Source organism: Patella vulgata, chromosome 6 (assembly GCF_932274485.2).
Source record: "Patella vulgata chromosome 6, xgPatVulg1.2, whole genome shotgun sequence".
Taxonomy (NCBI): Eukaryota; Metazoa; Mollusca; class Gastropoda; family Patellidae; genus Patella; species Patella vulgata.
In genome coordinates this window covers 47762962-47777359 of record NC_065884.2, presented here as the reverse complement: position 1 = coordinate 47777359, position 14398 = coordinate 47762962, and the positions used below count along the sequence as shown (strand labels likewise).

The following is a 14398-nucleotide window of genomic DNA, read 5'->3' as shown; positions in this document are numbered from 1 at the left end:
ATTCCAGTAAATATTCATACCACTATCATTTTAGCTGCTAAATTTTTACAAAACAGTATTCCTTCCGGAGCTTCTTTAGCACTTATTCTTTTGCCAGAAAGTTCAACCACTTGCCCAGACATGAGAGAGGTTAGTCGATGTAATTTATCTTGTAAATGTGAACTACTCTCAGGAGATATAGCATTAATAGGTGTATTAACAGCCTTCTGTAGTTCAAACTTATATTTCTTCATCTGAAATGTTAAAAAAATGTAATCAAATGTAACAGTATAAAATTTTAAAACCATCTTTCTGATGCAATGTGCTGGATTTCAAGATGTGTTTGAATTCCAGTATCAACCAGATATTAAATTATTAAAGTGATCATCGTATCAGAGGGATTTGGCAAATCTGTTAAAGAGCAGATTCGTGACCAATCTGTTGCAGGTTCAAGACCCAGATTGTGTGTAAAGTTCTTGTGTCCATGAATAAGCCAGTTTATCCCTATATTCCAGTATACCCAACTGTAAGAGGATGCATGCAATTACGCAAAATATAAGTTGTGCTCTTTAGGCAGGATATGTGGGGGCTCTTTATATAAAATTTACATAATTCAGAGGTACAGGGAGGTAATCAGGCTTTACCTATATCCTAGACAGTGTTACAGTAATTGTATCATGCTTTGAGCACAACCTTTGTGGATAAAACGTATTCTAAATATGCACATTGTTATTATTATGGGCATCCTATTTCTTTTTAGTTAATGATATTCAGCACAACCTAATTCAGATTTCTGTTCACCTACATATATATGACAACACACACCTACACCATTTGTATTTTGACCATGTGAACCTTTTTTTTTATTATTATTTCATTTATGACATCAACGTTTTTTACGATATGCCTCAATTTTCATGGTTAAAATCAAACAGAACATGTGCTCCATAACATTTTCTTAGAGCTTACTGCAGATTTTGTTCAAACTTTTGAAAGTTACTAACAACAATGAAAAGAAAAATAAACCTAATGAAAAAAAGGGTCTAATTTTATTCTGATTGTTATTCTGCTACCATTAATACATTTATCACTAATTATAAATTACAACAGCTTTAATGCCAGTTCACAAATAAACACAAGCTTATAACATACTTTGTTGTAGATTTAAAAACACTCTTACCTGTGGATTATTGACAAAAGCATTTAATGATTCAGTTATTTTTTGTAATTTCCCCTGTAACTTAGAATATTCCTCTAAAGCATCAACCATCACATCTTCAGCTGAAATAATAATCAATATTGAAAATGAACGGTGGGGATTTCTAAGAAACAGTTTTTCTTTATGAATATTTATACTGAAAATACTTGTGGCCACGGATAGAATTTCATTTGAAAACACACAAGCAAAATATTGCTTGTTGATTTTTGCTTGTTGATTTCAAATGAACAACCAAAAACTGGATTCTCAACTTTTTTTCTTTTTTTTAATGAAAATAATTCATTATCTTTAGATTATTCGGGAAAAATACTTGCTTATCATAATAAAGCATGTGTTTTGTTACCATAAATAAACTGTTTATATTGACAATGTATGGTAATAAATGACATTAACCTTCTTGAAGGTAGCGCGAAAGCCATTTGCCATCAACATATATTTTTGACCGTTGTCGGAATTTGTTTGATGGAATATAACCACGATAATGAAAGTACAGATAGTCGAAAACTAAAAGAGGTCAATTATGATATATGTGTCTTTTTTTATTGAATAGGGTAAACTCTGGTAAATCGATATAAAATTTTTACCACAATAAAATGATCAGTTCAGGGAAAAAACTGAAGAAATCCTAATCTCCTGGAACATGGCTAAAACAAACCGCTTATAAACGCTTGGCCACACCCTTAGCATTGGATTTATAATAACTTTGGTTACTTACAAGTTTTGATATTAGTGGATGTATTACTGGATTTAGTTGGTGTACTAATAGCATCAGTTTGAGCTGGTGGTAGGGCTTGTTGTTGTTCCTGATAAAAAAAAAAGCCAATGTGTTAATATCGTTGTCCGCTTAAGAAAGAAGTAACAAATATCAATTTTCAAAGGACAGATATAAAAGAAACAGTGTACAGTGAAGTCTCACTGTTAAAGACCAGTTGTGTGACAGTTATAAATTGGAGCAATCTTTATACAGAGTTGGAGTCTTAGGATGATTTGTAAGAAATTTAGCAATAGACCAACTTGAATAGAAAATAAAATAACATTTATCACAACATTTATATGCTTCTTACAATACAAATAATACAAACACCTACCTGAGCCAATTGAGCTGCTTTAGCTGCCAAAGCTTTCTGTTCTTCGACTTCTTTTCCTTTTTTATTAGCATCAGCTATTAAAAAAGCATATTTTATTACATATGAAATGGTAAGAGACAATGGCAAGAAGTTGGACAACAATTTCTGAGAATGTACTTGTTTTATTCCAGATTGTAGTTTTACAAAAACCACATAAATTCAATTAAAACAATAATATCAGACCTGGTTTGGCCGGGTTCCTCATCAGTTACATATCTATGTGGTTCCCATTTTCTAACATTACAAGTTTTATCAAGTGTTCTGCAGAATCAAAATCATTGACAATATGTAAAATACTCAATTACTAACCTATGTGTGTCTTTACAGATTCTAGGCCACGCTTACATATCTCAAATAGTTCCATCAATTTCTTCAAATCTTCCTGTTTGGAAATGGCAGCTTTAAATGATTCTAAAAGAGTATCCACTTTTGTTTTTATAGATCTTATCTGAGTGTAGGTTGCTTTAGCGTCTTCAGAAAAATACTCTTTATGTGGACATCCCTCAAACTCGGTTATAAATTGACTAATTAAAATATTTATAGATGCATGAATCTTCTGTGCCATTGCTTGAATTTGTTCTAGTTTACAAAACAAAGAAGATAGGTTCCCCTGTAACTTAGAATATTCCTCTAAAGCATCAACCATCACATCTTCAGCTGAAATAATAATCAATATTGAAAATGAACGGTGGGGATTTCTAAGAAACAGTTTTTCTTTATGAATATTTATACTGAAAATACTTGTGGCCACGGATAGAATTTCATTTGAAAACACACAAGCAAAATATTGCTTGTTGATTTTTGCTTGTTGATTTCAAATGAACAACCAAAAACTGGATTCTCAACTTTTTTTCTTTTTTTTAATGAAAATAATTCATTATCTTTAGATTATTCGGGAAAAATACTTGCTTATCATAATAAAGCATGTGTTTTGTTACCATAAATAAACTGTTTATATTGAAGGTAGCGCGGAAGCCATTTGCCATCAACATATATTTTTGACCGTTGTCGGAATTTGTTTGATGGAATATAACCACGATAATGAAAGTACAGATAGTCGAAAACTAAAAGAGGTCAATTATGATATATGTGTCTTTTTTTATTGAATAGGGTAAACTCTGGTAAATCGATATAAAATTTTTACCACAATAAAATGATCAGTTCAGGGAAAAAACTGAAGAAATCCTAATCTCCTGGAACATGGCTAAAACAAACCGCTTATAAACGCTTGGCCACACCCTTAGCATTGGATTTATAATAACTTTGGTTACTTACAAGTTTTGATATTAGTGGATGTATTACTGGATTTAGTTGGTGTACTAATAGCATCAGTTTGAGCTGGTGGTAGGGCTTGTTGTTGTTCCTGATAAAAAAAAAAAGCCAATGTGTTAATATCGTTGTCCGCTTAAGAAAGAAGTAACAAATATCAATTTTCAAAGGACAGATATAAAAGAAACAGTGTACAGTGAAGTCTCACTGTTAAAGACCAGTTGTGTGACAGTTATAAATTGGAGCAATCTTTATACAGAGTTGGAGTCTTAGGATGATTTGTAAGAAATTTAGCAATAGACCAACTTGAATAGAAAATAAAATAACATTTATCACAACATTTATATACTTCTTACAATACAAATAATACAAACACCTACCTGAGCCAATTGAGCTGCTTTAGCTGCCAAAGCTTTCTGTTCTTCGACTTCTTTTCCTTTTTTATTAGCATCAGCTATTAAAAAAGCATATTTTATTACATATGAAATGGTAAGAGACAATGGCAAGAAGTTGGACAACAATTTCTGAGAATGTACTTGTTTTATTCCAGATTGTAGTTTTACAAAAACCACATAAATTCAATTAAAACAATAATATCAGACCTGGTTTGGCCGGGTTCCTCATCAGTTACATATCTATGTGGTTCCCATTTTCTAACATTACAAGTTTTATCAAGTGTTCTGCAGAATCAAAATCACTGACAATATGTAAAATACTCAATTACTAACCTATGTGTGTCTTTACAGATTCTAGGCCACGCTTACACATCTCAAATAGTTCCATCAATTTCTTCAAATCTTCCTGTTTGGACATGGCGGCTTTAAATGATTCTAAAAGAGTATCCACTTTTGTTTTTATAGATCTTATCTGAGTGTAGGTTGCTTTAGCGTCTTCAGAAAAATACTCTTTATGTGGACATCCCTCAAACTCGGTTATAAATTGACTAATTAAAATATTTATAGATGCATGAATCTTCTGTGCCATTGCTTGAATTTGTTCTTGTCTACAAAACAAAGAAGATAGGTTGCCAGGCAATGAAACATACGTCCACAGCAGTTAAATCGGCCGACAAGTTTCATATTTATTCTTTTGTAGGTAATTGGGGGCTTTTGCAAGACAATTTAATACAGATCAGATTATAATTTTAGTCATTTGAGGGCTAACAAAGTTCTACAAACCGAAAATAGGGCCTTATCTCTGGAAGTAATTTGATGGCTTTTTCGGTTTACTAATTTAAATAATGCATATAAATTTCATAAAAAATGGATCATAACTTTCGTCATTCGAATATTCACAAGGTTCTCAAAGCAAAACAAGGGCAGTAACTATAGAAGTAATTGACAGAAATTGCTGATTTCAATAGACCTCCATTTCACAAATTTAAATGATGCATATAAACTTTCATCAATTGAGCATTAACAAGGTTGAACAAAGTGAAACAAGCGCCATATCTCTAGAAGTCATAATTGTAAATTACTGAAATTAAATTGGCTTTGTCGTTCCTTTATTAAATCTAAATGATGCATATAAATTTCATACAGATTGGATGATAACTTTTGCCGTTAGCACATTCACACAGTTCAACACAGTGAAACAAGGGCCATAGCTCTAGAAGTAATAAATGGAAATTCAATAGGTTTCACTAATTTAAACAATGCATATAGATTTCACAAAGATCGGATGATAACTTTTGGCATTAGAGCATTCACAAGGTTCAACAAACTGAAACAAGGGCCATAACTCCAGAAGTAATCATTGTAAATTGCTGAAATTCCCTAATCTAAATGATGCATAATAATGATAACTTTTGGCATTCACAAGGTTCAACAAAGAGAAATAAGGGTCATAACTTTAGACGTAGTAAATGGAAATTGTTGAAATTCAATACAATTCTACTTTTTACTAATTTAAATGACTCATGTAAATTTCATATAAGAGTGATCACAAGAAATGGTGGACAACGGATGGATGGGCGGAAAGAAGGACGGGGCGACGGCAATATCATTCACATTTCCATGTGGGCATATAAAAATAATCATTATAAAATATCAGAAAATAAAAAAAAGTAACTTAATTTTCAACGGGATCAATAGGCAGAAGTGATGACAATATACATCCTCATGAAATTGTGGGAGAATATAAATTAGTTCTGTCGTGTTAACAGATCACTTAATTCTGTTCAAAGGAAATAGGGTGTCATTGTCTAGGGACATAGAAGACATTGTTTAACTAGTATTTATTCTATAGGGCAAAAATACAAAATATAACCAACATCATCAGAAAATCAAATTGATTCACTTCACTATGTTTACAGTTCCAGAATGCATTTTCAGAAGATATTTTACCTTTTTCTAGCTTCATCTTTCAATTGTTGCTTTCTTTTTTCTACTTCTAGAACTTTAGCATCAAGCATCTGATAAAATTTGGGATAATTTATAATTTAAAACATCACAGAAAAAAACATTACGGAGAAAATTTTAAATGTTTCACTGCAATATCTTTTCTTACACACATCAAGATTATATATTTCAGAGCAGGTCAACTATTGATGTCTTAAGGTGGCTATTCAACTTTCTGTTAAGTCATTAGGGGTTGAAAGGGATGTAATATTAACTTCCAACAGCCACATGCTTTGAATTTCACATGCACATGGTACACAATGGTTGATACTTGGCGTTAATCTTTATACATGTAGTTTGGTTGTTATTTAAAATAAAACCTGCAAGTTTTGGCCTTAGGATTTTTATTTCGTATAATAACCTGGAAAGCCGTTGCTATATACTACATAATGTATTGATATATTTATTACCTGTTGATGTTGTCTATGGCTCTCTTTCATCACTTGAACTTGTTTTTCTGATTCATCTTTCCTACAAAGAAAGTACACATACTTTTTGGCTTAACTTAATCTAATTAAAGCTGTATCTTTATTTCATTTTTTCAAAAATGATTCATCTGCATCCCTGGGATCTGATCATTTAATTGTATACTAAGACACAATGAAAACATGCTCAAATGTGATCTTTGACATAATTGTAGGCTGGACATTTTCTGACACAAGAAAATCAACCAAACCATGTAGGCCATAACAACATAAGGCCTTCTGGCACACCACATTTTATACCCAGTATTCCCATAAAGTCGAATTTAACTTGTGTTTGAGAAAATTGATTTGTAATGTGTGAACTATCATTATCACATCTTTATCGTCATGTTCTGCTGTTGTTGCATTGAGAATTGCAAGATGTGAGTCATTGAGAAATCCCTTGCAAACTACAATATTCTGAATGTAAAGTGCCCCTGAACATATTATATGAAAGGGCGCACTATAAATATGCTGTAATAATAATAATAATAATAATGATTCTCTGGAATAAGCAGTGTTGGTATTTTACAGAATTGTGACCTGTGTATTTCTACTTCAATTACTAAACGTCATTGAAACAATTTAAGGAATATCAATGCATATATGGTTTAATTCCATTCAGTATTTACAGGGATATATTCATTTGAAAATTTGTTAACATTTGGCATCCTCTGCAGACGATATAAACATAATATGGTAAAACACACCAAAATCTTTTGATGGGTATTCTCTTTAATTTCACCAAATCCAAACAGGGAGATTATCTATCATTTTTTGAATTTCTTTTCTTAATTAAATGTTAAATAATCAATTTGATTACATTTCAGCATAGATTAAGCTGTGGAAAATTCGATATATTCGAAAAACTGCACATGAAGCCTATCTCCCAAAAAAGATTTACAATCAACCATTCATAATAGTCATACAATAGATATTCTGAACTTATTTTAATATCAATCAATACTAATAAATACTACACTCACTCAGTCATCTGCATGGTCATAAAATACCATACTTTCAGATTTTACTTACTCTTTTAGATGTTTTTCTGTTTGTTGATGTAAGGACTTCAGTTGGTCATTTTGTTGTTTTTCCCGAATCATTAATTGTTCTTTAGATAGTTGAGTTAACTTGGCCATATTTTGGTCAAATTCCTGGCGTTTCTTTGCAATTGCTGCCTATTGTTAAATAAAAAATATATTTCTTTTATACTAAATTTAATTTGCGTTATTTTGCTTAAATTAAACACCTATCTGAAAATAAACCATGCTTTTGTTACACCAACCCACTATAGCTCAGCACATTAAAAAAAATCTGATGCAGGAGGGAAGGTTTTTATTTCATTGTTTATATTTTGTTAAAGGATCACTGGGCTAAATGACGTCTCACAAACATCACATTAAGGTTCTACATCTGTTTATACATACTGTAAATAATAATTAGTACCGTAACTATGAAGTTTATCTGGATAAATCGTGTTTACAACCAGCAGCCGAGAAAAATAATGGCTTCGTTCCTCTGTTAATAAAATGAAACGAGCCCACAAGGTGTAATCATGGACCTTGTGTATTATAAGGTCCATGGTGTAATTGTCTGTTTTTTAATTCAGGAAACAAGTTTGAAGAATAAAACATTAAAAGTCATTCGCTATTTAATATTTTTGTTATCATTGGTTTAAAATGATCAGTTTTGTAATAGGCTATAAGGCATTTTACGATGTTTTATTAATTTATTCATAAAATATGGTCCACAATGAAATGGAAAATAACGGAATTCAAAATGCTTAAATGCAGAAAATCATCACCCCTAGTAATGGCAATGGGAAATTAATGATTGTAATTAACTAATTAACCATAAAAACAGTTCATGCAGCCCTTATAAGTGACAAGGCAGTTTCTGAATATTTCTTTACACCAGTGATGGGATTTTTTCCAAACGCCCAAAATTGTCCGACCGGGAATATGCCCAATCGGACATCAAGACATGGTGAATAATATTCAAAATTCTGAAATTAATAGTTTACTGATTGTATAACTACCACTTAACACGATTATCGTCGATAATACGCTGGATTGATTAGGTAATTAAGTGATTAACGTATTTATCGTTTTATACCGTCTATAAATAACCTACCTTGATTAACTACTTAATCTGCCTTGATTGACTGACTTAATCCTTTGTCGGACAGTTCATCAATCTAGTCGTAAACAGAAGTCATTGTTTCCCCTTTGTCGGAATATTCATCAATCCAATAACTGTGATTATAATTTTAATCCTCGTGTTAACCCCGTGGTTTCTGCATTGTCGGACATTTTAATCGCATTGATGTGAGCCGACAATATGTATAAACTATAGATGTCACATATTGTAATAGACATCAAAAGACAGTCATTATAACTTTCAACATGCTTCGATTCAATATACATTGTATCCGATAACTTGTCTGTGATATTCCTTCGGTGGAAGCCAAAGTTAAATAAAGCTATTTCACACACACACGCATGGCGGTTCAAGTAAAGTAACTCAAAATGAAAGTAGTCATCTCGCGATACACGTGAAATTAAGAGATTTAAACGTGCCGAATCTAATACGTGGGGTTTATGTTTTTAAATAAATAAATAAACTCGTTAAGAAATGTTGACGACTAGGTCGATTGGAATAAGGTTAGTTAATTGTTTTAGTAAAGTAACTCAAAATGAAAGTAGTCATCTCACGAGACACGTGAAATTAAGAGATTTAAACGTGCCAAATCTAATACGCCTGATGTGAGAGAAAAGATTCTATTTTGATGGCATATTGTCGGATTTATGATCATATTTTGAGTGGGGTTTATGTTTTTAAATAAATAAATAAACACGCTAAGAAATGTTGACGACTATGTCGATTGGAATAAGGTTAGTTAATTGTTTTAGACGATAGCACGTGCTCTAGTCGAATGCGATTATTTAGCTGCAGTTGGTGTCACTCGCTCGTTTTTGAGCAACGTTTACTACGAAGTAAATTTCGGGATGTCATATTTTTCCTTTCATATCTAAATCGAAACGGAGTATCAGATGAATGCCGGTCTTTGCTGAAAAATGTATCGAAATATGACCCGAAAAATACGGTAATTTGGAGGGGGGGGGGAATTTGAAACAGGTACCGATCGACAGTAGTCGTCACACTTTCATTCTATGGTATTACGATGTCATGTAATTTTGTAAGAATGAAAAATAACGAGGTGAAGATATTTTTTTGTTACGTATAAATTTGAATATTTTGTTGATACGTGATTCTTAATTGTGGTTTGATAACGTCTGCTTAAATAACGATAACAGTTATACCCCTTTATTTTCGGGAAAAAAATGTCCGAAAGAAAAATTTTGAAATCCCATCACTGCTTTACACAGCCTAAAATTTATGGTAAAATGCATATTATTTATTATTTAAGAATGTTTCCATTTAGTGTTACCTCTTTCTTTTTCTCATAGGCTTGTTCATATTCTTTGATCAATTTACTGGAACTGTTATATTCTGGTGATACAGGAGTGAATTTATCAACAATTTCGGGCTTAGGTTTTGGCGGAGGAGTAGATATTTCTGGTTTTCGTGCCTTTCCTGATTCATTTGAGACAGGTACTTTGGGGGGAGACAGCCCACTATAACATGCAACATATAATAACTCTTCTTCATAATTATTATTTTTACTGCAAAAAAAGAATTAAAGGTAAATTAAAAACAAGTTTTTAAGGTACAATATTCTCGACTAAGGGGCAAATTAGAAAGTATTTTTTGGCGATTACCCAATGTTTACGTTTGCAGCTATTCTCTGTAATAAAGTTTGAGGGTTGTACAGACGTAATGATACTGCTATTGTTATTAATTATACACTTTACAGTAACATATTTAGACCTCCGTAATCCTGATTGATTTTTACGCTGTAACTGATTGGTTGTTATCCCGACTATTGCCAAATCAAAATTTGGTATAGGAAATCATCAGTCAATCCAGCACTGTTTGAGCAGGACTGCATCAAGTACGAGTACCTATTTGTTAGGATGAAATGAAAAAGAACCATTGGATGTTGGAAATTGATGAACAGTACCCCGAAACACTGTTGTCCTGTCCTGGCATAATTTCCTTTATAGCACACTGCATTGGCTTATGCCCATCTTCAGTAGCCCAGTTGGTGCAAAAAATTAAGAAAGTAAACAAAATTTCATTTCTTTGCAGAGGGTTTTGTCATTTTCCATTTTTTATTGTGCTTTATTAAAGGAGCTAAATCGCTAATAATTGGACCTAGAAATTGGCACAAATGGGTCGCAACAGATATAATAATGCAATATGAATTTATATAAACTGTTTTACATTCAAGCGTGTCCGTTTTACTGTGAATTGTCATTAGTTATGTTCGGCGAAATACGCCAGAAGTCTCAACCGCAAGTCAGTTTCTAGCGTCTGGTTATTCCAGTCAACACCGATATTATTTATTGCGCATGCTCTCCAAATAAGAACATGATATCACCGTTTGACATGACTTGTGGAATATGGCTAGCCTCATTCTTTGAGCACCTTGTTACAAATGGCGCTGAAACGCATTATGGTACACGATTCGTGTACCAATGGTAAAATGTTTATTTTGTCTTAAATATTGGATATGAGAAGCCCATCTTTTCCAGGTAAGATCACAACACCAATGCTGATTTAAATTGCAAAAAAATTTGTGTATTAAATATCGAAGATTTTGGATGATATTGAGTTACGGACTTAGCTACTTTAAAGTAATGTTTTAGTTCTATTTGTCATGTGAAGGTCTGATTAGTTGTCTAACTAAGTTTCCAATAAACTACATACCTAACATTTTCCTGAACCTTGAAGGATGCACCATGACTAGTACTGATCAAACTATTTCCTTTGTGGAACTTGTTTATAGATGGTGGAGGGCTTATATCCGTCAGCCATTTCTGAAAATAAAATGAATATATCTGTAGTTTGGTCATTCATCTAGTAAGATTGCTTGAAATACTGGTGGATTGGGGTAAATCATGTCAGACATTTTAGCTACATGTCTGAAATTGGACTAGGCTTGTATTTCATACACATTGTGATCAAGCAAAGTGTTTTACTATATTCAGTGTAGTAGATACAAAATTTCATAGAATACAGAACTTTTCATGTGTGTGCTACTTTTATGATGGCGGCATCTCTATTATCTCTGAATGTTAAAAGCTAGTCCATGATTTATGTGAAGTTCATAAAGAAAATTTGATCAGTGTCATTTTTGTTCTCAAGGGGATCACATTTACTGAAGGAACACTCAACAGGTATTTCTCCATGGATCACCCTACATTTGGTCTACATTTACAGGTTGTTGACAATCATAGGGAAGTATTATAGGAAAAAAATAATTCAGCTGTAAACTATTCATGGACATGGCTATTGTATGTATGAAATGATTATGATGTCATAAATGTGCGGCCTGCAGGACGATTTACTCAACACAACACAACCCAATACTAACAACTACCTCCTCATTCTACCTGATAATCATTAAAAACAGACATAATACATAGATTATTTCAATATCAATGAGTTCATTTCCCGAATTTGGCAAAAATTGCACGGTCAACTGGAATGTCTATTAATAGTATCACTCAGCAGATCAACCAAGCATATGAAACCCAATATTACCGATCGATGGAATTTCGCTTCATCATATCTCTGTTAATACTGAATGGAATTGATCCATTTTTGAACTGGTATTCCTATTAGAAATTTAAATATGGTAGTTTGTAAGGGCTCCAGATATTGCTTTAATCAGAATCAGAGGCTTTAATATTTGTAGTAGTTGATAACAAAGGAGATAACTCGTTGTTGCAAGATACCAACCATCACATTTTTGGCAAGTATTCCGCGAATTAACTCATTTTTACTGATATAATATAATGCGAGACTATTCTAATTCCCAAGCTAAGTCTCCAGCTTGTTCATTCCAAGTAGGCAAGTTAAATCTTGTTTAATTAATCTTCTCGGATGAAATAATGCCATTATTTTTGATTTAATAGATGAAACCAATCAATCCATTTGTGCTTATTCAATGTGCTTATATATATATCGGCACACTACGATAGAGTTAATCAAACAAGTTTATTATCCATGAACAGTGCGGCAATGTACATCATCACAATCATGACATCAACATTACATCAATACTGGCAAGACATCGTCAAATGACATCAACATGGACCGATATAAACATCATGACATCGTGACATCGTGACATCGTGACATCGGTTGTGATTAGTTTAGGAACTATCGATGTATACAATTATAATACATATCAAAAGATTCAACCGCTACCTAGCGATCCATATCAAAACAAAGTCAAATTCTGCCTCGAACTGTCAACCGCATGGCCATCTTTTTTCCCAGCGGAAACGGTGTCCTAGCAACCAAACGTAGACTTGCACAGCCCAGGCTCTAATTAAAGGATGAGGTAACCTTACACGGGATTCATAATAATAATAATAATGCCCATATTTGAAAGTAAAAAGGTAGCCACACCAGCCCCTACATAAAAGCTATAACAAGACTTTTATGTACAAAATTAAACAAATGGCTACCGTAACAATACAACAGGTCAATTAAACAAACATTTCTAATTACCATATATATAGAGATAAAACAAACATAAGCCAATCAGTCTGTGTGTAATTCTAAAAGACAAATTTTAGTAATTGGGCGAGTTAGAATAATAGAACCATCTTTAAATACACTGGCCTTAAAGCTTCTTTGATCTCTTTAATCGTCAAAAACCTCTCAAACTTATTAGGACACCCCTGTCCTAAAGCCTTTAACTTTAAATATCTTTTAAATCTTAAGATCCAAACAACTCCTCTCTTTAATCTCCACCAGGAGGAATACCTCAAAATCAAATCATCAATAACTTCCTTGTCAACTGACGCAGTATAAATTTTAGCTTCTTTTCGAACTTCAGGGTCGTCATCCTTTAATTCTGGAATAACAATGGGAGAAGGCCAGCAACTTTCATTCCCCCTCAGGAATTCTGGACCACTAATCCATCTATTGTCCTTCACCATGGTCTTTAACTTTAATCCCTTGGAACCATCATCAGCAGGATTCAAATCCCGATTTACATAACGCCATTCTGCAATCGTTAATCCAAGATGAATAGCTGTTAATCTATTCGATTCAAACGTATGAAACCCTTTACTATCATTATTAATACACTTTAAAACTGACAACGAATCTGTCCAAAATACAGTCTTCTCTATAACAAACTCCAATTCTTCCTCTATTACTCTTCTCATCTTCACGGCAACAACCGCAGCCGATAATTCCAGCCTTGGAATAGACACCTCACGAATAGGAGCCAACCTGCATTTCCCAAATACAAAAGAACAATGAACCTCTCCACTGGAATTTATGAATCTCAAATATGCAACAGCAGAATAACCAACTCTAGAACCATCGCAAAATATATGTAACTGGACCTCTCCAATAACACCAAATACCTTAGGTTTCAAACACCTATCAACCTTATTTTCAGACAACCTATCTAAATCCTCTAACCATCTGTACCATTGAAGCTTATCTTCCAAAGAAACAGGATCATCCCAACCTAGATTTCTCCTACTCAACATTTGTAACAACAACTTCGCCTTCATAATGTATGGAGCGATAAACCCAATGGGATCAAATAATGAATAAACAATTGACAAAATACTTCTTCTTGTTGTAACCTTCTCAAACGAATACAACAACTTCTCATTGACCTCCCATGAAAAGACATCTGATTCGGTATCCCATCTCAATCCCAAAGCACTCTGAGTGGGCAAAAGGTTATCCAAATCAACAATAGACTTGGCTCTATCTTTTTCTGGAACGTTCTCCAAAAACTTGCGATCGTTACAACACCACTTAGTCAACCTAAAACCA

The 14398-nt window shown here is 32.9% G+C and overlaps 1 protein-coding gene across 1 annotated transcript in view; it reads right to left on the bottom strand.

The window, feature by feature from the left end:
- The window catches only part of LOC126825082 (mRNA export factor GLE1), a 29123-nt gene that overhangs the window by 3629 nt on the left and 11096 nt on the right, over positions 1 to 14398 (bottom strand). The window contains exons 2-14 of the mRNA XM_050554537.2: positions 11294 to 11403; positions 9912 to 10146; positions 7493 to 7638; positions 6404 to 6464; positions 5940 to 6007; positions 4323 to 4597; positions 3975 to 4048; positions 3601 to 3688; positions 2635 to 2982; positions 2287 to 2360; positions 1914 to 2001; positions 1160 to 1260; positions 21 to 233 (exon numbers count right to left, since the gene is read on the bottom strand). Of these exons, the coding sequence (XP_050410494.1) occupies positions 21 to 233; positions 1160 to 1260; positions 1914 to 2001; positions 2287 to 2360; positions 2635 to 2982; positions 3601 to 3688; positions 3975 to 4048; positions 4323 to 4597; positions 5940 to 6007; positions 6404 to 6464; positions 7493 to 7638; positions 9912 to 10146; positions 11294 to 11403 (1881 nt within the window). The remainder of the gene's footprint in view (positions 1 to 20; positions 234 to 1159; positions 1261 to 1913; positions 2002 to 2286; positions 2361 to 2634; positions 2983 to 3600; positions 3689 to 3974; positions 4049 to 4322; positions 4598 to 5939; positions 6008 to 6403; positions 6465 to 7492; positions 7639 to 9911; positions 10147 to 11293; positions 11404 to 14398) is intronic.